The sequence below is a fragment of the Peromyscus maniculatus genome, chromosome 17, assembly GCF_049852395.1.
Source record: "Peromyscus maniculatus bairdii isolate BWxNUB_F1_BW_parent chromosome 17, HU_Pman_BW_mat_3.1, whole genome shotgun sequence".
In the NCBI taxonomy this organism is placed as follows: Eukaryota; Metazoa; Chordata; class Mammalia; order Rodentia; family Cricetidae; genus Peromyscus; species Peromyscus maniculatus.
Window position 1 is genome coordinate 62182422 of NC_134868.1, and position 23558 is coordinate 62205979.

Here is a 23558-nt window from a genome sequence, read left to right on the forward strand (position 1 = left end):
CAAGGCTCGTCGTAAATATTTTCTTTCTTTCTTTCTTTTTTTTTTTTTTTTTTTTTGAGACAGGGTTTCTCTGTGTAGTTTTGGTGGCTGTCCTGGAACTCACTCTGTAGACCAGGCTGGCCTTGAACTCACAGAGATCCTCCTGCCTTTGCCTCCCGAGTGCCGGGGTATAAGGCGTGCACCACCACTGCCACCCGGGATACAAGGCGTGCACACCACGGTCCAGGATACAAGGCGTGCACACCACCGTCCGGGGATAAAAGGCGTGCATCACCACCGTCCGGCGTGCACACCACCGTCCGGGGATATAAGGCGTGCACACCACCGTCCGGGATATAAGGCGTGCACACCACCGTCCGGGGATATAAGGCGTGCACACCACCGTCCGGGATATAAAGCGTGCACACCACCATCGGGGATATAAGGCGTGCACACCACCATCGGGGATATAAGGCGTGCATCACCACCGTCCGGGATAAAAGGCGTGCACACCACCGTCCGGGGATAAAAGGCGTGCAAGGTGTGCACACCACCGTCCGGGATAAAAGGCGTGCACACCACCGCCCGGGATAAAAGGCGTGCTCCGCCACCGCCCACTCTTCACTTCCGTTGCGAGTCTTGCTGAGGTGGCTGGTGGTCGTCGAGGAAAAAAAAAAAAAAACTGAGGGTGGCCCCGGGAACTCCAGGCTCCTCTTGCTGACCGCGCAGTGGCGGAAGGAGCCGAGCGCGCTCGGCAGCCCTCGCAGGCCCGCCTCGGCGACGTCGCCGCGGGAGGGGCGGGGCTCACGCAGGCACGCTCAGCGCAGGGCATTGTGGGGAGGGCGGCCGGTGCTTGCCGCAGCTGCCATCTTAGGGACTCCGGGGCCGGGCCTGCTAGGCCTTTCCGGCGGCGGGCGGCCGTGTGCGCGGCGGGTGCGCTCGGGGGCCGAGGCGGCGGGGGGATCCGTGGGCGGGGAGGCCCGAGCTTCCCGGCGGCGGCGGCGGCGGCGGCGGGCGGCCGGCGGCGGGTGACCGGCGGCGGGCGCCGCGCGGCGCGAGGATGGGCCGGTCGCGGAGCCGGAGCTCGTCCCGCTCCAAGCACGCCAAGAGCTCCAAGCACAACAAGAAGCGCAGCCGCTCGCGCTCGCGCTCGCGCGACAAGGAGCGGGTGCGGAAGCGCTCCAAGTCCCGGGAGAGCAAACGGAACCGGCGGCGGGAGTCGCGCTCGCGCTCGCGCTCCACCAACGCGGCGGCGTCCCGGCGCGAGCGGGAGCGCGCCTCGTCCCCGCCCGACCGCATCGACATCTTCGGGCGCACGGTGAGCAAGCGCAGCAGCCTGGACGAGAAGCAGAAGCGGGAGGAGGAGGAGAAGAAGGCGGAGTTCGAGCGGCAGCGAAAAATGTGAGCGGCCTGGGGGGGGAGGAGGAAGGGGGGACCCTGGGGGGGAATCCGGTGCGCGCGCGCGGCCGGCCGGCGGCGCGGGAACGCGCGCGGGAGCGGGAGGGGGGGAAGAAGCGGTGTCGGGGCGAAGCGGGGCGGGAAGAGAAGCCCGCGGGGCGGGAGCGCCGGCCCGGAAGTCGGAGCGGAGGGCGCGAGGCGGGAGGGTTGGCGGGGCCGCGCATCGCCGGGGCCCCGAGGCGTTGGAGCGGAGGGCACCTGAGTGTGTGTGAGTGTGTGTGTGTGGGTTCGGTCCTTCCGCCTCCGTGACCGAGTCGTAGGAAGACGGACGGGCGCACCGACCTTCCCGCCAGCACCCCGGTCCCCGCGGTCCCCTCTCTTCTCCTTTTTGTTTTGTTTTGCCCTGGCCCCAGCCCCTCCGAGTTGAGCATGCTCTTCTTCCCCGCCTCAATGCTGGGCTCTTCCAGGCTCAAGAGTTCTCCGGGCCGAATCTTCACGCCGCGTGGAGTCGGTTACCGTCGGGGGACCCTGACTTGAAATCGGGCAGGGATCATGTGATTTTGGAGGCAGGCGTCTTTCGATGTAAAAAAAAAAAAAAAAAAAAAAGCAGGTGTGGGTCATCCAGCCAGGGTGAACGTTCTGCCCGTCGCGTGTACTTTTTAAAAGGTGTGCTCACCCCCCACCCCACCCCCCCAACCACGTGGAACAATAGTGCTGAGCATACGCGTGTGTGCTCCGAGTTTAGGCAGCCGTCTTTTCAGAGTTCTTCGTGAAGACTGGAGACATGTGTTAGGAAGCAGGAACTTCAGGTAGTTTTTGTATGCGGGCTTCTGTCGGGGTTTCTGTTTCCTGCGTTTGAGTTCGTGATAGGCAGATTTTTCCAGAAGCGGTCCTGTAGGTGGAACTGCCTTGGGGCTGTCAGCTTGTTTCTCAGTAGGCCTTGGCCACGTGGACTCCTGTTAGGGTGTGGAACCAGCAGGTAGCCTTGAAGATGTAGCTCTGACAACTCACAGTAGGACATAGGAAAGTTGCCCGGGACAATTGAGGTAACTCTCCATGTGAAAGCAAAGGAAGCTTGATATGCTAATTAAAATCATCAGTGCTCTCCACATGGGCAACACAGGGTGAAATGATGGGCATAGAGCTGGGTTGAGAGCAGGCAAAGTGCCATTGGCATTTGAGAAGGGAGAGGGCTGGCAGCCACTTTATATTAAATTCTGTGTGTATTAGACAGTCCTCTAGTGTGTTCTAATGTCTTGCAGAGAGTACACCGAACATAGGTGATGAGCCTTGGAGTGAGGGAAGTAGTTGGTCTGTTTACAGGTGCCTGTTAGCTTGTTTATTGAGCCTTTAATACATGCCAGGAGCTGTGGTAGGTGCTGTTGATAGAAAGATGATGGATTGGCTTCTTCTGAGATCTCGATCTAGCTCAGACACATGATAGGTAATCATATAGTAGTGTATCACCAGGAGTGGAGGGTAGGAGATGGTAAGGCAGTCAGGCTCCATATAGGGTGTATGTGGACCAAAGGAGTAAGCTGTCTTCCTGAATCCCCAAGAGAACAGAATGGAAAGGAGTCTTAAAGTAAATTCACGGTGGTGTTGGCTCTAGGAGTGACTAGAGAGGTGACAGGCTGGGGATTGTAGATGGGCTCTTGTATGCATATGATTTAATTCATTTAGGATCGGGAAGTTCTGAGAAGGGAAGTGCAATGGCACCCTTTGGAAGACCACTTATTGTTGAAAAGGATGCTTTGTAGGATGGACACTAAGCAGTAGATAGGTCAGGAGAGGGCGTGGAAGAGGAGCTGATAGCAGCTGTGTCCGGGTGCACACAACTGAGAGTAGGACATAGGAAAGGCGGCGTTGGCTGTTGTGTCTGTAGTGCCGTCACTACAGCGTGGCACTCTAGGTCTGGTTGTGTATAACTCAGCTCAGCTCACTAAGGTTGGTGGTAGGGCTTCACTGTGCTTCTAAAACCTGGGGAATGGAAAGAATGCCCTGGGGACTGTGTAAAGAGAGAAGAGCAGTTGGTTCCAGGGCTTGAACAAAACTTTAGGGAATGTGTATTTGCAGTAAAAGCCCAGGGTGGGAACAAGATGCTACTAAAGTACATGGGTGTGTAGTGTGTTTTCAGAGTCTAGGGTTAGGTGAGTGCAGACATGGTGAAGCAGGAATCTCTGTTGGGTTTAGCCAGGTAAGTCTCTGATAATTGAGACCCATTGCTTTGCTCTTTAAAAATCTGAGGCCTTAAGTCATCTGTGCATGTGAAATGGAGGTCCATTTTATTGTGAAGATTGGAGATGCTATCAAGTACATAGTGTTTGGCCATAGAGTGTGTCAGTAAATGTTACTGAGTATAACTTAACATGCTTCCAGGCACAGCCTGCTGAATAACTTAGAAAGGAATCCAGTAATTATTTTAATTCATTACAGTAATTCAAAAATGATGGAAAGGTAGGCCTTTACATTTATTCACATTTTTAAAGAGCTAATTTACATGGCTCCTTGTGCTTGGGTCCCAGCCATGTCATGTGATTCCTCATCCCTGAATTGTACCAATATTAACACTCCTTAGGTATTCTTTTAAGTTGTATTAACTGCTGAAAAAGAAAACAGGTAACTGGAACAACCTGTAGCAAGTACTATCATTGGCCTAGTAACTTCCTCCAGGCAGTGGCATCCGAGAGTTTATATCTCAGTGTTACCTGCATTACAAATCAGGAGCCTAAGAGTATCCAATATGAACTGGAATTCATATAAGTGATTCGTAGAAAAATAGAGCTCATATTGAGGGTAAAGAGCTTCATGACTGAATTTGCTCTGCAGAGCTGTGTATCCCTGGAGCTTTAAGACAGTGGTGGAGCGAGCGCAGACCTGCAGTTGCTGAGAGTGCTCTCTGCCTCACTGTGGCACTGGTTCTGTCCCCCCCAGCCTCACCTTTTTCCTGGAGAAACTGCAGAGTAGCAGGAGGTTTAAGGCCTTTAGCCTCAGGTCTGTCAAAGGGTCATTCCTTCACTGTACCCTTCATTGTGGCCCAGTGTTTAGCACTTGATTAGGTATAGAGTAATTAGTGTTGACTAGTAATTACTAAGCAATTCCTAGAAGTTCCAAGAAGTGAGTCCCTTGTTTTAAGGATGGATGTTTTAAAATATGGCATCAGCTTTGTATAGTAAGCCGTGTCCTCACTGCCCAGTACTGTGCCCTCCCTGGTTTGTTTAACCAGTTACGTGGGCTCAGCAGAGAAAATGAGACAAGCGAGATAGAGCCATGTGCCGCGCCCCCCACCCCCACCCCCGTATTTAGGCTCAGATTTAAGAAGCTAGAGCCTGTTATCCCAGGATGGCTCAGGAACCTGTCAGCAGGACATCCTGGTACTCACCCAAGAGAGAATTCTGTGGGATTCTTAAGATGATGACTAGAAGTGATTGGGTTCCCTCTTGAAGAAAGTTCATTGTTTTTAATGGAAGGGTTGGCCATGGTGTTACTGGTTTCCTGTTAACTTTGTCCATCAGGGAAGATGTACTGGTGCTTAAATCAGTTGTCTATGTGCCTGTTGGTTTTCTGAATTGTATGTGGAAAGGGGACAAGATGATATGGTTAGGCCTTAAGGTTTTTGCCACAGATTGTAGAAACAGATTAAAAAATTGTCCCTGGATCCTGAAGATACCTTTTTAATGGTATTGAGAATAACAACCAAAATGATGTTCCTGTAAGGCTTGTAATAGTACAGCCGTGTGCCCAGACCCTCCTGCCCCTCACTTAGGACGCATAAATACGGCTGTTGGAGGCCTCCTGGGCTGCCCTGCTGTTTCTCCAGGAACAGAGGGAGATGACACGGGCCAGGCCGGGTCTTGTCCTGGAATCTCTGCCTCCGCTGTGCCTGGGACTTGGCATTTGCTCTTCTCCCTTTAGACTGTAAACCCTGAGCTGCAGTTAGACAGACTTGATCCCTAATTCAGCAGCTTACTCCCGTCATCTTCCACTGGGGTGAAGACTGCCAGAGCGGACAGTTGAGGCTGGTTTCTCTTTGCCTGTAGTAAGTAGAAAGCTGCATTGGTTTGGCTCATTTCCCCTCACTGAGTCTGTGGGTGACACTGCTGACTAGCTGTTGCTATATTGATGGTTCGACTGCCTGACCCAAATCCATTCTGAATACTGAGTCTCTTTCACTTTACCAGATACCTCAGGTGAGAGCTCTGCTGCTGACTGATGAGCTTTCCTAGGGTCTTTACTTTCTACTCACAGGAAGTCTCATTATCTCTTTTGTACTTAATACTTTGTTCCGTCTGACACTGATAATTAAGAGTTAAGTTTTTGAAGATGTAAATGCTGAGTTTCTTGGGTGTTGCTGTATCTGATTTTTTCTTAAAAAAAAAAAAAGCTGAAAATTTCCCTTTGGGTGGATAGAAAACCATTCTGTATATAATTGCCATTGAATGGAGCTGTCTGTTCAGTGTTGTCATGTTCATGGTAGGTAGTTCATCACTTTGGAGGTATCTGCTGTGTCTTACTAAGTGGCTGTTGACAAAGGCCTGCTCTTTATTTGATGGGAATTTGGAAAGAAAGGGATATGTTGAGTCTTAAGCTCTCATATACTGTTGGAACATTGTAGTTGGGAAAGAAGTATTAAAGATGCAGACAAGTCCTCACAGCGTTGGAAATAGCTAGAACCTTGAGAAAAACCAAATTTACTGTCCTGTCTTTTGCCGTTTTGGTAGAAAGAGGTCAAGGATAAGTGTAGAAACAGAAACAAAGGATTGAGCTGAAAGCCCTTGGGTGGGAATTGAGTTGACATGTCTTAGAGTGCTTAAAGGTCACACCAAACTAGAAGGTCTTTACTAAGCAAATCAGTTGATTGACCATCTCATACATGTGCATGTCAAATAGATTCTAAAGATAAAAGTTGCAAGTTTTGTTAATTTGATAGTTTGGGAGGAAGTGTTAATAAATTGGCCTCTTTGGATTTAAATACATCATTAAGAACCTTTGAATTCATTCATTCTGCAGAAAATAATGCTTGTCCTGCTGCTAGGTAGAAACGTAATATGAGTGAAATGTACATCAATACTTTCTAGTACCAGTATTTAAAGACCAGTGTAGTCTATCCAAAATACTGTCATTTAACATTTAACCAAATAAAATGGAAGAACATTTTAGGTTTTCCCTCCTGCCAACTTGAAAATAGATGTATGAGACCAGTGACTGTCATTGCTGTAAAATGTACAAGGTTTTTGTGGTAGTAGCACTTTTTTTTTTTAAAGATTTATTTATTATGTATAAAGAAGAGGGCACCAGATCTCATTACAGATGGTTGTAAGCCACCATGCAGGTGCTGGGAATTGAACTCAGGACCTCTGGAAGAGTAGTCAGTGCTCTTAACTTCTGAGCCATCTCCAGCCCTCTGTGGTAGCACTTTGATAAATGTTCTTAGACAAAATTTTGTTTCCAGTCAACAAGCTAATTGTGTCAATGAGATTAAAATGAGAACAGTAATGTGCTTCGTTCAGCCTTGATAATACAATACAGTTTTAAGGGAGGGAAAGGGGGAGCTGGAGAGATGGCTCAGCAGTTAAGGCCACTGGCTGTCCTCCAGTGGACCCAGGTTCAATTCCCAGTACCCACATGACTGCTCACAACTTTCTGTAACTCCAAGATCTGGCACACCAATGCATATAAAATAGAAATAAATTATTAAAAAAATAAGAGGAAAAGGCACAACAGGATAAGTTCAGAACCCAGAGTAAAGCCAACAGTGCCGTTGTCTGTTCTTTGAGGGGGGAGGAGGTGAATGCACTTGTGCACCTCAGCCTTGGACCGCGTGACTAAGTGCTCACCAACTGGATGACAGAAGTAGATTCCTGTTCATATTGACAGTTCCTAAATAAACCTAGTGAATTAGGTTCTTGTTACACACCAGCTGTGTGTGTTGAGAGTGCGTGTGCCCCCCTTAAGATTTATTTCATATTCATTTGAATTTCTGTATTATTATCCTGACTGCTGTTCTTTGCTGAATGTGAAGTGAGAATACGCTATAAAATTATTAACGGATATAAGGAATCATACTAAGTAGGCTTAAAATTAATTTTAATTCTTAGCTTAAAATGTCTTTTCTACTTTTACTTGCTAGTCGGCAGCAGGAAATAGAAGAAAAACTCATTGAGGAAGAAACAGCACGAAGAGTGGAAGAGCTGGTAGCAAAGAGGGTCGAAGAAGAACTGGAGAAGAGGAAGGATGAGATTGAGCGAGAAGTCCTCCGCAGGGTGGAAGAGGCCAAGCGCATCATGGAAAAGCAGTTGCTCGAAGAACTCGAGCGACAGAGACAAGCTGAGCTTGCAGCACAAAAAGCCAGAGAGGTAACGCTCGGTCGTTTGGAAAGTAGAGACAGTCCATGGCAAAACTTTCAGTGTGGGTGTGCCTCCTGCTCAGTCCAGAACGGGATGGAATGCGACTGCCTAGTCCTTTCTCATCCAAACATACGTGGCTGTGAAAGATAATTGTTTTAGCCAGAAGTGCTGACTGGTACTTAAAAGTTACTTTCTTAAAACTTATTCAAGGATATTTTTTTTGATCTAACGGAACTGGCTTTCGTATTTGAGAAGTGTTTGAAACTTTTGCCATGGCTGCAGGACTACATTCTTTTTTGGGAGGGTAGGGGGAAGCCAGGGAGTGGAAGAGGGAAAAGGCTAAAATCACCCGCGGTTGCATCTTCTCTCCTGTTACCTCTCTGTTACCTAGACTGTGAGAGGCTTCGCCTTCAGTCAGATCAAAGAGCAGGGCCTGGCTTGAGTGACAGCGCCTGCTTTTGATACATAGGTTCTCTCTCTCTTCTTCTTTTTTTCCTTCTGTTCTCCCTCATCCCCTCCCTAAATCCTTTCAACACAGTGGACTAATTCTAGCATTTTGATTATAAGGCCCTCCATTTTCGTAATGTGTTTCAAGGAATCTTTTAAGGAAAAAAATGTCCAGATTGTTCATCCTTTTTTTTTTCTTTTTTTTTCTTTTTTAAAGTACCTACTAACAACTCCTTTTTTTCTCTAGAGAGTTATGAAGGAACAGGTTGTCCTTGTCTGGAGTCAAGCTAAACACATGATTTGTTTTATCAGCAGCTGGAGCAGAAGTTGAAAATGTCTTTCTGTGAGACAGTAATTTGCTACTGAAGCTTTATGGCTTGTTTGCACTGATTACTCCAGGATCGTAAAGTGTGGCCAAAGTCACAGAAACACTCAAGGCAAACTGCTGCACAGCACTGAGTGTCCATCCACAGTTTGATAATGAACAAATGAATCCCGTTGTGTGACACAGGAATCTGTAGTTACATTTTCTTGAACATAAATTCCTAACTATTCGGCTTCAATCATGACTTGCTGTCATTCCTCATCCTGGCGTTACTGTGGACAAGTTGACGTTGTGTTAAGTCTGCTTTCTAGTGAGCTTTGCTTGTACGGTGCACTCCCCTTGTCCTGTCCTAACGACATAGGCCATCTGTTGGTAGTTGGTTCACAGACTAAAATTCAGTGTATGGTATTTTTATTTATATCAGTGCCTTTAATAATGGAGATATTTTGGAGTAATTGTGCTATCTTGTAGCGAGTTATTAATCATAGCAAGATTTTTTTCTCTTCATTTGCTTTTTGTTTCATATTAACATTTTTTTTTTTAACACGGACACAATCCTCTGACAGTCTTTCCAAATACTAAAATCATTTGAGTATGTGTGCTGTGATCTGAACACTGCCCAAACCCATCAAGCAATCTTCATATAGTTTGCATTTTAAACTTCATTAAATTCTCCAAGAAAAAAATGACAGAACTTTATTTCCTGACTGTGCATCCCCCGGATTCCTGAATTTCAGTGCAGATTGTAGATGACAATATAAGCTGCCTTTAGTGATTGTCAACATCTGATGTTAAGTCCATGCCCCATGGAAGCAGTCCTTAGTATGGATTACCATTTGTATTTTTCACTAACAGTAAATGTATTTTTCTTATTAATTGTTTGCCTTAGGAATGATGAATTACATTTTTTGTTCCTTCTTACCATAAACATCTGCATTCCTCAGCTCAGCCTTCCTTGTATGTTGTTTCTTTATAAATGGTTGAGCTGCTGATGCAGGTATTGCCAAGCTAACAGTACAAATCATTTTAAAGAGGAAGCTGGCGCGTATGGCAGCCGAGGAGCACACTCTGCAGGACACTGGACAAGACAGTAAATACTCAACTTTTAATGCTGATTAAAGGAGTATAGGTAAAGAATACGTAGGTATCCATAATTGGTGAGACAAATATTCACTTTATTTATATTTTATATATATATTTAATTTGGTAAATACTATCCAGTTTTGTAGTTGTCCTTGTTGATTTGTGTGATATTAAAGTATTAGTAATAATTGCCAGGAGACTATTAGGGAGGGTTTAGTCGGTTGCTGTTTTGGACTGGGAGGGATGATTTAAATCTAGTGTTAGAAACCAATTTTTTAGTGGCTGCACAGTTTATCATTTGTCAGACAGAAAGGTAGCTGTACAGCTGCCCTGTAAGTCAGATCCAACAAAGTTGAGAGGAAGATTAGTAAATATTTGCTGGTAGAGCTAAACACTTTATTTTCCTAACGTCGTAACATGTCCTCCCCTTTAGGAGGAAGAGCGAGCAAAGCGTGAGGAGCTGGAGCGGATATTAGAAGAAAATAACCGGAAAATCGCAGAAGCACAGGCCAAACTGGTGAGTGCTGTGTATTTGGGAGGCATCATGCAGGGTCTTCCAGATTGTGTGGATTTGTGCTGAGTAATTGGACTTTGAAGGAGATTCTCAAGGCTCCTTCAAGGACCTTGAGGTTGAGGTAAAAGTGGTAGAATTATAAAATTTTCAGTGGTTTAAAACATTTCCTAGGGGAGGTATACTTTGTCCTGTGTGCTGTGTCTTTAGTCTTGACCGTACTCACATTTCTTAGGCCTGGAAACAACACCAGGGGAAAGGCAGAACAGCCAACTTCTTGAGATAGCTGACACAGCAGCACCCCGTTCCTAGACAGAAGGAAGACTCTACATTTGAGCAGTCTCCCGGAGCCCCTCCCCACTACCACCATAGATCTCGTGTAACCGAGGCTGGCCTTGAATTCCTGATCCTCCTGCCTCTACTTTCTCTATGCTGGAATTGCAGGTGTACTCCATGGCAACTCACACATTTTATCTCTTATTTCTAACTCATAATCTAAACAGAAGTACAGAGACTAAACTAATTATATCATAGAGCTGTAAAAGGTATAGGTCAATTTAAAATATAACCAGCCAATATAAGGAGAGACTATGACTATAAGTAGTTCAAAACCCCAAGACAGTAACCCATGCGTGTAGACACAACCGGGAGAGATTCTAAGAAAGTCTGATGTGATTGCAGTAGCAGTATCAAGACCAAGAAAAGTATTTGCTGCTAAGACTTGCTGTTTAGGGGGAAGAGCAAGTTGTGTCACTTAATTCCTCCTTAAAAACTGACTACTCAGAAGAACACAAAGGTAGTTGGTCTTAGAGCATGGGTGGGTTAAGTGTATGTCCCACTGCAGGTAGAAGAAAGACAATCTAATTCAGGTTCGGAGGATTGAACTTTGAAAGGTAAATACAGTTTGTGATAGACAAACATTTCAGAAGAGAATATGATTGTGAACTAGGTCTATGAGGACACGGTAAAAGGATCGGATGGATGGGTGGCTGCGTCAGGTTTGACTTGTCGCTCCACCCATATCAGTTACTAGTTGACCCATAGGAAGAATACAGTTTTCTGTTTTTGTGGGGGTGGGAGGCGGAAAGATGGTGATCACAATATAGAGGAACATTTCTCAAGCAGTGGTTAATGGCCAGCTTTTGTTTTTTATCCTGTTTCCTCACACCTCTACTTTGTAAAATGCTATTACACCAATTATAAGAAAATGAGGTCAGTTTTTTGTAAGCCCTCTAGTGCTTTGTTTTTTTTAAAAAAAGCCTGGATATGTTTCCCATTTTTGGTCACTGCAGTAAAGTTGGGATTTTAAGAAATGGCTGGTATTGAAGAAAATGTTGTTTTTGGAAAGTGGAATGTCCTTTATGAGGGAGCCAGAAGATTAATTGTATATGCAGACGATGGCTCTTTTGATGATGTTGTTCCTGTCCCTTGCTCTTTGGTTTGAGTGCTGCTCTTCAGTCAGATTAAGGACTAGTACAAGGGAAAGAGAAGCGATAGTATATTGTAGACACCACAGTTTGCCCAGGTGCTGTGGTGCTTGCCTGGCTGAACCAGCAGTTGTATGTGCTGGATATTGTAATGAATATGTTTGTTCATAAGCTGTAGAAAACAAGAAATAGGAAACATTATTCTACCTGAGGAGTGGCCAAAGGTAACCATGCACCAAAATCTGTGTTGACAAAAGTCATTTGTAAAGTAGATAAAGAATTATATTCTTGTAAATAATTTAAAGTATTTATTGTAGGGACGTGGATGATTCCAAAAAAAAGTTAATAATACAGGAATGTTGAAGTGGTGTGGATGTTAGGGGTATAATTGACCTAATTGTGATTGAGTGGGTACAAAGGCCTTCTAAGAGATGGCTCTTTGAATTAGGCCTCAGATAGAAGGCACATGAGAGTATGAAGAAATGAAATGGCCAAGGCCTTGAGGTGAGTTAGGGAACGGAGTGCATGTGGAATGGAGCCTCTGGGGCCCTGGGGAAATAAATACTAGTGGTGAGCCAACCTGGTGTATGGCAAGAAGGATGTGTTCGAGAGCAGAGACAGGCCAGGAGAGGAGATGCCCTGAGGACATGGTGTGCCTGCTCCTTACAGTTCTCAAAGAATAACAACAGAAAGTTGATAAATACCAACTTCCAGGTAAGAGCCCCGAGCCATACGGAATTATCGACATATGGCATGATAAATAGCTACTGTAATATAATGGAAAATAGGTCCTAACATCTGTAGAAATCATTTTTCCCTCCCTTTGAGGTCCAGTTCCAGTTAGTTTTCCGTTCTTCAGGAAGTCCCTGTGTTGAGAAAGACAGTGTGATGAAAGCACTCCCGTGGGGTCCTGCGGAGTCAGACGGGAGCAGCGAGTTCAGAAACTGCTTAACTGTCTGCATGAACCCCGTGCCTTACATTCTGCTTCTGCAGACGTATTTTATGCAGTCGACGCATGTGAAGTTGCATCTGCACAGTGTACTTTCTCTACAGTCACTTAAGAGTGACAGCTGTCCAGCCAGGGGAGTTTTTTGCAAACCAAGAACAGGAGACATGATGAACAAAATAGCCAGATAAAGACTGTTGTCCACTAGAGATGGACATTTACTCACCTTATAGTCAGTGTGTTAAAAATAGTGATCTTCAGTTAGTATTTCCAAGTATAACTTTACACCTTTCTTGAGTTTATACGTGGTTTGTAAGGGATGGTGTGTTCTGTTTTTGTGGCCATGTAAAGAAAGCTAGCAGAGAAAGTGCACTGAAGTCGTCCTTTGGTTAACTCACTTACAAGGCCTGTTAGGATAACAGCTGATAAAGAGCTGCGTGGGGACTGAAAGGAATACGCTAGATTTGGTCAGCTAGAATGTGTGAAGGTCACTGTCGACTCTGTGCATGGCTCTTGCTCATATCTGTTCCAAATGATGTGTCAAGATAAGTTTCTCTGTAAGATGACCAAACAGCTAACACATACATATTTGATTGTAAAATCACATAAGCCACATGTGGCCTGGCTTCATTGAGAAGATACACTCCTAGTTTTTAAACTTGAATTGACAACCAAGTGCCTTAAAATAGTTGAAGAATTACTAATGCAGAATTTTAGTTTCTCTTTGTTGTGTTTGTGATGTGTATGCACATGTGCTGGCCTATGTGTGCACATACATGGGGGAGCCCCAAGTTGCTGTCAGTGTTTCCCTCAGTCACTTTAACTCTTTTTTCTTTTTTTTTTTTTTTTTTTTTTCTTTTCTTTTTTTTTTTTTTTTTTTTTTTTTGAGATGTGGTTTCACTGAACCCAGAGCTTAGCATTTCAGCAGACTGACTGGCCAAAACTCTTGGGATCCACCTGTCTCCGCCCTCACTCTGAGTTCACAAGTTGTAGGTGCATCCCAACAGGACCCACTTTTACATGGATGCTAGAGATCTGGACTACATTCCTAATGCTGCCAGCCAGTACCTTAGTTACCACACTGAGCCCAGCCCATTTACTTTTTTAAAGAAGCACTTAATTTTTGAGGGTGTTTTCTCCAGGTTTTGTATGCTGTGCCTTTGAAAATGTTAGGTATTGTGCAGAAGTATATGAATCATGAAAAGGAAGCAGAATTTTGAGTTTCGGTTTTGGTCGTTTTGAGTTGGGTCTGGGCTTTGTAGTCCAGGCTTCCTTAGTACTCCTGGTGACCCTTCTACTCTACCTCCCAGATGCAGTGTTACAGGCATGTTGCCACCAGTAGAGTTTAGATACTGCTGCGGAGGGATGTGTTCTGACTAGTTACCAGTAAAAAGCACAGCCTCCATCTATGTCCTGCCTAGTGTCCATGCAGTGTAGAGATTCACCTGAGCCATCTCCAGATCACTGGAACCAGGAGTCATTACTAGGAGGAGGATGGGTTTTGAGTAGGTGGGTGTTGAAGGTGTGAAGTCGGTGCAAAGTGCAAGTTGACAGACACGTCTAATACTGAAATAGGTCGCCACTTACGTGTGAGTTTTATCGCTGACAGATTAAAAATGCCCTGTGTGAAAGTTAAAAGATGCATACTTATGTACAAATCAGTGGACAGTTTGCAGTGAAGAGATAGTTCTGAAGAGAGTGCTGAGGAAGCTGTGGGGTCTTGTTGTTTTTAGTGCACTTGTGTAGTAGACTGGGCAGTTCACTCCCCTGCCCCCAGTTCCTAGAATTTTCTGATGTTGCTTATATGGTCAAAAAAGTGAGGAGTGCTCTTTTGCAGGTATGATTGAGTTTATCTCATTTATCTCTTGTGTGTCATCACATGTGTCCTTTTAAGAGTAAGATAGAGGGAGATTTTTCTTAACTTCCTAACATAAATCAGAGAAGCTCAAGTAAGAACAGAGCAGAATGAGATTTCAAAATGTTTGTTTCCCCAGGCATGGGGGTGTTCATCTTTAATCCTAGCACAGGTGGAGGCTAGCCTGGTGTACATAGCACATTCCAGGACAGCCAGAACTGCGTATTAGAGAGACCTTGTCTCAAAGGAAAGATTGATTGTGGTCAGAAGATGCACTCCGGAGGCACCTGAAGCCAGCAGTATTCAAGGGAGCCGAGCCCTGCTGCTGCGCTGAGTTCAGACTTTTAGGCTCCAGAATAAAGTTCTGCTTTGAGCTTCCTTTGTGATCATGGGCTTGGAATTGGGCAGAAACTGGAAGATGTTGAGGCACGTGACAGAAAATACATTGTTAAATACATAATTAAAACTGCAGGAATGTGGATTATTTTCAGGTGCTTCTTTAGCATTCAGAAGCACATTAAAACATGCTATTTGAATGTGTAGGGAAGATGATCCATAGCTAGCCAAGTTCTGCCCTGCATCTGTGTGAAAGGTAGGACTCAGGGATTCTAAATCAAGTGTAGGATTTCTCAGTCTCTGTAATGAAACAGCAAAGAGGCTGAAGAATAAAATCAATTTAAAAGGAGCTAGCATACTTGGTTATTTAGATTGCAGAAGATAATCACAGAAGGGCCTGGAAGAGTTGGCTTGGTGCTTAAGAGCCCTTGCATTTGCAGAGATCTAGGTTCAGTTCCGGGCAGCTTCCAGTTCCCCGTCACTGCAATCTTAGGAGATCCCTCTCCGAGCTCTGGGTACCAAATACTTATGGCGCACATAAATTCGTGCTAACCAAACATTCATAGACATAAAATATTGCATTTTGCAAAGACGCAGGAGAACTTGATCTAAAATGAAGGTGTGGCATCTCGACAGCTTTTTGCATGTAACGCACAGGTCCCTGGCTGTCTCAGCATTGCTCAGGAATGAAGATTGTCTAGAAAAGGTGATGATGGGGAGGGTCCCAGTATGGTGATTTACGTTGGAGACTATTGTTTGAATGCCTCTTTTCAGTGAAGCACTGTTCACATTGGCTCTGGTCTTGACAGGTAGGAACTCTTAAGAAGTACTTAACGCCTTGAGGGCTCCCGCTTTGTACCACTTGTGAAAGGCTTGAGGTTGAGTTCATCTTATTCTCTCATAGTAAATGCTACCATGCTGTGTAGTGTATCCTTTGCTATTATGTAGTTGGGGCCACTCACTAGATGACCAGCATCTTGAATTGAGAAGTAAAATCCTTTTCTACGTGTACCCAGTCTTCATTGTCCTGCAGGAAGGGACTAAGACATTCATAGCTGAGGGAGGCCTGGACTGAAAAGGAAGATGAACAGAGATTTGATGATACTGGCCTTAAAGTCAGTGTTGTGTCCACAAGCCAGCCCTGGCAGCTCTGGAGTGGAACACTCTCACTCTTGCCAGTCCAGCAGTCTTGATTTTGCCCAGGTGGTGCTGACTGAAGACCTGCCTTCACAGTATACTTCTTTAAACATACAGTCTGCGGTAGTTTTTTTTTTTTCCTTTCAAAAGTTTTCTTTATAGTAGGCACATGAAATTACAGTTGGAAAGAACCCAGGGCACCTTTTAAGGAGTGAGTATATATAGGTTAAAATGTTCCAGTACTTAGAATAGGTAATAGTGCTGTAATACACATCTCAGGAGGTGACACCAGATGTGTAAGTAATTGAATGTGAAGTGACTAGGAAATCAGCACGAGGGATGGGTTTCCTGTGAGGGGTTGGTTGTTCCTTGTATGTTAGGGAAGAAAACACCGATCTGTGACCTTAGGTTACTGTGTTTGGGAACGGTGTAAAAAGCAGATGTCTGTCTATTGCTCTGTGCTGACACTGCAGAGTGGCTTGAGAAGATGGGCTTATGTCCAAAAGTAGCAGTTAGACGCTGGAGAGGGTTGATGAGCTTGCTGAGGGGGCACAGAGGGGCCGAGAAGGGGAGACGACCTTCTCAGTATGATTGCACCAGGGAACCAGTGCCTGGGGGCTCTAGGCACTGAAGGAAACTGCAGCCATTCAGAGGGAAATGAATGAACAATACTCACAAAAATGTCCCCCCAAAAGAAAGAATTTGGGGCATAGAAGATAAAAAGGCTCGTGTGTGTGTGTGTGTGTGTGTGTGTGTGTGTGTGTGTGTGTGTGTAGTATAGTTTTTTTCTTTTTAAATGAAATTGTATCTTTTAATCTTTATTTAGATTTGTTCATCTTTTGTATGCATGTGTCTGTGTGTACATGTGTGCTTGGTGTCTGGAGTCAGAAGAGGGTTTTAGATTCCCTCCCCAGAACTGACTTACATTTATAAAGGGTTGAGAACCACCATGTGGGTGCTGGGAATCAAACCTGGTCCTCTACAAGAGTAACAAGCAAGTGCTCTTAACTGCTGAGCCATTTCTCCAGCCCTTAATTTGAAATTTTAGAACATAAAATCAAAAGGAAACCCTGAAGCTGTGAAACAGTGTTCCTTAAATCCCACACCTAACCCTCAAAATATCCTCAAGTACCTAAAATTGAAGTTTGAAAATGATTTAGGAGTTTATAAATAATTAAAATTGAGAAGAAAAGGTAGTAAAAGCAATGGACATAAAATTCTCTTTAGGTGATAGTAAGTGATACTCTGGTAGATTTGGTACATGTTTTCCTCAGGAAGATAAAGTAAGCATAACTGGGATGCTTGTGTCTTCGTACCCTGTATGCAGGCTGGCTTTGAGCTTGCAATTCTGTAGTTTTACCTCAGCTTCCTAAATACTGGGATTACAAGTATGTGTCACCCAATACTCACCTGTGTTTTTTGTTTTGTCTTTTTTTTCCTTTAAATTTTGTACATGAACACAAGAGAAAAGTATAATAAAGTTTGACCAACACATTGAATTTAAAACATCTTTAGTTTGTATGTTTTTGAGGCAGGGTCTAGTAGCTGAGGATGACCTTGCATTCATGATTCTCTTGTCTACCTCATAAGTGCTAGGTGTGCCCTACTGTGCATGGCACTAATTACTTTTAAAACATTTCCTCCTTGTCAAAAATAAGGTCTGCATTAGTATATACGTTTCAGGAAGGAAAATAAATTAAGTCATTAGAATTGCAGGTGGTGGCAGAGCCAGTCAAAGCTTTGTGCCTTAGAGGGCTTAAAGTGGAGTCCACGTCTGAGCAGTGGCGTGGCATCTGTCGGTGCAGTTCTCCATTTCCCCTGTCCTTTCAGTCGCTGCCGTAAAGTGTTTTCTTCCTCTCGATTGTTAGCCTTCAGACAAGAAGGAGAATGCTAATGTTGCAGTGGGCTCTGGTAAACTAGATGGAGCAGCCAGGCCCTACACTGAGAAAGACCTTGTGGTTTTCTGATTCCTTTTCACCAGCCACTCTAGGCATGAGATGCTAAGTTCTAGACATAATGGCCAGAAGCAGTGGTCTTAATGACCTCACTGCAGTAGACACTGATCTTGTTGGCCTCTCAGGTGTCCACACAATAACCGTTATGGATAAGGTGACTGGTGCTTTTCTCTTCCCCATGCAGATACTGCAGTTCTCATTACAGGGGCACAAGAAAAGGAGGGGACAAGTGGCCTCAACTGGGGAGGGAAGTCAGGGCTTAGGAAAGTACCTAGTAAGTAAGGGATTGGCATGGCACCAGGTTCAGATACACTAGATGACAAACTGACGTCATCACTGGGGAGCCTGGGTATTAAAAGTGAGAGGTCACTGAAGTTTGTGTTTGAGGATTCCACTTGTGAAGAAGTGTGAAGCGAGCTGCACTAGCATAAAGAACAGATATGGATGCATGGGTAGGGCCTTTGCCTGTTTGGCTTATGTGCTGATTCACTGAAAAGTGAAGGCTTGTCACTGTCTGCTTCTAGCACTAGAGGTTAATCCCGTTACTAGGTTAGAGCAGAGACAGGGCAGCCCTTGTAGTGCAGCAGGTCCTAAGTGCGGCTTATATATACTGTGGGTGAGCTGCAGCTGAGACTTGAGCTCAGTGCAGCATTTGAAGCAGACTTTTGCTCCTGGATTTAAAGTCTTGTTTTGTTTGGTTATTAAACAGAGCTAGTTTCCGGTCTTACCTCATTTGTCTGCTTCCCATCCTCCACCTTCAAAGGAGACAATTTGGTTATGGTTTTGTTTTTCCAGAGTTCTTGAGTTGCATGTTCAAGCATATATAAATATGTTGTATTTCTGTTCTCCCCTGATCACACAGAAGTAAGACCCTCTGCTTACTATTTGCTAGTTTGCCTTTCCCCCTAATATATATTGAAGAGTTCTGCTTCAGAATGTACTGGCCCCTTTTTTTTCTTTCTCTGGATATTGTTTTGGGGGTGGGGAGCACACATGGAAGCCAGAGGTAGACACTGGGTGTAGGTAATTCTTTCCTATCATTTTGAGACAAAGTCACTTGGTAAATCTGGTGCTAACTAGTTCAGATAGTCTGTGACTGCCCAGTGAGCTTCAGAGATCTTTTAGCTCCTCTTCACGGTGCAGCTTTTTAGAGGCATGTTGGTGATCTGAGCTCCGACCCTGTGTTTGCCCAGCAAGCACATTGCCCCAGAGCCTCCTCCTCAGCTGCTTGTTGTTGTTGTGTGAGAGTATTTAATGCACGTCTGCACCACATGGGTTGAGTGCTCAAGGAGAACAGAAGACTTATAGGTGGTTGTGAGTCACCATGTAGGTGCTGGGAATTGAACCTGGGTCCTCTGAAAAGTAGCCACTGCTCTAAACTAAGCCACCTCTCCAGCCACCTGTTTTGTTTTTTCATAAGTATGCAGTATTGTTTTACAGATCTTTATAGACTCTTTAGCCTTCATCACTTCCTTTTCCACACTGTTAGAGTAAATAGCCCTGTAGAACTATGAATCTGGGAGTCCAGGAAGATGGCTTAGTCAAACAGGAGCTTGCTGTGTAAGTGTGAAGACCTGAGTATCATCTGAAGCACCGTGTTCTGTAGCACAAGCTTGTAATCCCAGCCAGGGTGGGTGGGGATAACGAGTGTCCTTGGGTCTGTTGGCTAGCCCAGGTACAGTGAGAGGCAGTTCCAAAAGCAAGGTGAAGAAGCAGTTGAGGAGAGGATCATGGCTTACCTGGCTTGTACATACAGTAATTATACATTTTGCATGTTTACAGTTGTATTTATAAAGGAAATTCCAGAAACTGAAATTGTTGAGTAAATTTATTTTATTTTTTTTTTTTTTTGGTTTTTCGAGACAGGCTTTCTCTGTGTAGCTTTGCGCCTTTCCTAGAACTCACTTGGTAGCCCAGGCTGGCCTTAACTCACAGAGATCCGCCTGGCTCTGCCTCCCGAGTACTGGGATTAGAGGCGTGCGCCACCACCGCCCGGCGAGTAAATTTATTATAAAGGTAGTTTTGATGAATTAAGCTGCTCTTCAGTAAGTATCTGAGTCAGACATTAATGGTATTGAAAATTATATCTGACTTGAATGACTTTTCATGTATGGGAGGCTGTCCTTTTGACTCTCACTCAGAAGATCCCAGTGGTTTACTGGGGTCAAGTTAGGGTAGGATAAGGTTTCCCAAGTGTGTGTGCACTTTGGTTCAGTATCTAGTGCTGGCACCCCAACTCTGTGATTTGATGTAGGTAGTTGGCATAAAGGGGTTTTTTTTTTTGTCTGTTTGGTTTTTTTGTTTGTTTGTTTTCGAGATAGGGTTTCTCTTCGTAGCCCTGGCTGCCCTGAGAGACTCATTTTGGTAGACCAGGCTGGCCTCAAACTTAAGAATCCACCTGCCTCTGCCTCACTAATGCTGGGATTAAAGGCATGTACTACTGCCACATGGCTGGCTTATGGTTTTAAAGGTGATCAGTGTGTGTGTGTATGCATGCTTGTACACATGTAAAGGTCAAGTTAACATGGGATGTCCTCTCAATCTCTTGACTTCACTCAGTGAACCAGCAGCTCACCAATTTTCACCTATTCAAGCTAGGCAGATTGCAGCAGCGGTTGCCTCCACACCTGCTTGGCATTTATGTGTGGCTTCAGATGATCTGAATTGCAGTCCTTATCAAGGGGTTTTAATCCGTGGAGCCTCTCACCAGCCCCGGGCACATCATTCTGTCTGTGTTGTGATCATTAGTAAAGCTAGAGGAGATGGCAGTTGGAATGAATTGCTTGTGTAGGTAGGATTTTAGTGGCAGTCTCACTGCTTGCAGGGCACAGTCATTTTGGAAGTTCAGCTGGAATTTTCTTTTTCTGTAGAAATAATGGAAATTTGAAGGCAAAGGAGAGGTGTCTTAGTACAGTGTACAGTGGGAAACAGTCTACCAGTTTAGGTGCACATGACGTGTGTAACCTTTACCAGGTGTGGTGACAGCAGACTTGAAAATATTCCAAAAGCTGAAGAGAGAATAAAAGACCAGACAGCGTGGTTGTGAGCAGCTGATAGACTGTTTCAGGGGGAGAATAGGGCGGGACAGAGCTTAGGAGTGCTCCCAGCAGACTACCTGAGTTTGAGGTCAGGCTTTGCTATGGTGTGAGACTCTCAAGTAAATAGGGAAAAAAAAAGTGGCCAGAAGACGGCTCAGTGGGTAAAGGTGTTTGCCTCAAGACTGCTGACCTGAGTTTTTCCATCTCCAGAACCGACATGATGGAAAGAAAAAACTGACTCCTTTAAGTTGTCTTCTGGCTTCTACAATCATGCTGTGGTGTTCCTCCATTCACTAAATAAATAAATAAATGATTTTAAGATTAGAAAAGGGAACAAAAGAACTTGGCCCTTAGAAAGGATGTACTTATTTTCAGAAAGGGGAGAATAATTTAAATCTAAAACCTGTAGAGTTTGGGGTGCTGTTGGATCTCGTTAGTGCATTTTTACCAGGCTGCTGCAGAGGTTGCTTAGAAAGAAGACAGAGAATGGGTGGCCATCAGTGCTCTGGGGTTTACCTGGCCCACTGCCAGGGTGCTACTCAGTTTCTTCCACTTTCCTCTCGGAGCCGGGCTTGCAGGGCTCTGTCTGTGCCACCACCTCTCTGCCTTCCTGTCCCGAGAGTTTCTGTCCATTTGACACTCACATGACATAATTTCACATTTTGTGTCCTGTAACATTAATAATAGTCCATTACCTTTCTCATCTTTGCCAAAGGCCTCCAGCCTAGCCACATTGCATTTTACTTTAAAAAACAATGAAAGGAGACCAGAGACAGGATGATGGGTAGAGTGTTCACTGTTTGTGTGAATATGTGGAAGAGGACGTTAGAGACAGGAGGAAACAAAGTGGTATTCAAAAAAAACAGGGTATCACTGGATTTATTGTTGATTACCATCTTAAAAAGGTTTAAGTAAAATAAGGCAGAAGCAGTGACTTCAAATGTAACGTTGAATGGAGGGCAGCTCTTAGGACAAAGTCGGAGCACACATGGGAAGACAAGCAGCCTCTCTTACTCCTGACACTGGAGGTTGAGGGTGGATGGTTCTCTGCTGTCATGCATTGCCCTGTCTTCTACCCTCTGGGTGCTATTCCCATTCTCATGTCCAGAGTCATCAGCTAATTGATGACTGATGTCCTTTAGGAGAAGGACAAAGATTACCCATGAGAATTGAGGTGGTGAAAGTGGCCTTTGGGGAGTTAGGAGGAAAGTCCTGGTGAAGGAGTTGTGAGAATAGCTTTACTTTTCATGGTACCAAGGGCTGTCTGTCTCTTCTGGAGAGGAAGTTAGTTGCTTAAGATTGAAGGTGTTAAAGGCACCTCAGGCCTTGACACTGTAGCTGATGTGAATTTAGATAGCATTTTATAATCAGTTAGGTCAAAACATTTGCTACTTTTTTCTCTCCAAGAAATTGGGTCTTAGAAAAATTGATTTTTAATTATCTGAGACAGAGTTTTTCTGTGTATCCCTGGCTATCCTGGTACTCACTCTGTAGACCAGGCTCACCTTGAACTCAGAGGTCCACCTGCCTTTGCCTCCTGAGTACTGGGATCACAGACGTGCGCCACTACACCCGGGTAAATTCTTGGTTACTTATTGAGTATACAGTATAGAGGCACAGTGGGAATGTTTAACTATAAGGCTTGTGTATGTCTAGTTATAAGTACAGTAATTGGGTAGATGAGATACTCTGGGACTAAGTCTGTGTCTTTGCTGTAGATAACTCAAGTCCATAAAATTCATTTTTTCATAAACTTGAAATAGAGAAAATATGTAGGGATAATTATAAATAGAGTCCTTTTCCCAATTATTTTTCCTCTACTGATGTCTGTATGTTTTGTAGGTTATCACTTGGTAGCCACAGATCCTGAGAGCAGGGGATAATGACGGATCTCATTCTTATTTGACTTTCAGGCTGAAGAACAGTTGAGAATTGTTGAAGAACAAAGAAAGATTCATGAGGAAAGGATGAAACTAGAACAAGAGCGACAGCGTCAACAAAAAGAAGAACAAAAAATTATCCTGGGCAAGGGGAAGTCCAGGCCAAAGCTGTCCTTCTCATTAAAGACCCAGGATTGAATGGCAAACTGAACTTTTTACAAAGAAAAATGAAAAACTTTGTATTGTAGCTTCATGTTGAAGTGGTTTTTTGTTTTTGTTTGTTTTTTTCTTTTTTTTTTTTAATTTGGAAAATCTGGAAAGTTAGCTTGTTCTAATAGGGGCTATGCTCTGCAATCCCTTTATTTTCCCCCTTCCTTTTCCTCCATGACATCGAATCCTTATCAGATCATTGCTGTCTTCTAGAAGTGGTGTATTTTTCACCTTTGGGATTCTGTACTGTTTGGTGGTCTGCTAAGAGCAGGTCACTTGGTGACTAGCTGGTCTGGTAAGGTGTTCACTGACCACTGTTTACTACGTCATAATGCTGGTTTTGCTGACTTTTTGTTTTTTTATACATTTATAAAAAAAGAAAAAGTTGGTGATTGCATTACAAAATTCCCAGGGTTTGCTGGCCTGTGTGTGGTGTGTTGTCACAGCAGTGTCCTTGTGGCACTGTGGCCCTTGGTGTTCCCGAGAACAGGTAAGGATAACAGGTGGTCGCCTGCTACAGAAGCACCTGCAGTGCAGTATTGTCTCTGTTGGACTTTTGTTTCTTTATTGACGAAATCAAACCAGCATTCCCCACTGTAAATAAATGATTTTGCTGAATAAAGTAAAGTCTTAAATTCATATGTTTAAGCAATTTTTTTTTAAAGTTCTGTTAAATCTGAAGTG

General features: G+C 44.5%; 1 protein-coding gene across 2 annotated transcripts; it reads left to right on the top strand.

Moving 5' to 3' along the window:
• Positions 1-984: 984 nt before the first annotated feature.
• Arglu1 (arginine and glutamate rich 1) lies at positions 985-23513 on the top strand. 2 transcript variants are annotated; one of them, XR_013045437.1, is made up of 4 exons: positions 985-1380; positions 7508-7733; positions 9529-10096; positions 22698-23513. XR_013045437.1 is itself a non-coding variant. In XM_076553763.1 (4 exons), exons 1-4 carry the CDS (start codon positions 1040-1042, stop codon positions 22860-22862), a joined length of 816 nt encoding a protein of 271 aa, XP_076409878.1. In that variant the 5' UTR covers positions 994-1039; the 3' UTR covers positions 22863-23513. The 2 variants fall into 2 exon arrangements, 1 of the variants encoding a protein (XP_076409878.1); XM_076553763.1 differs by having other exon boundaries at positions 994-1380; positions 10013-10096.
• The last annotated feature ends 45 nt before the right edge of the window (positions 23514-23558 follow it).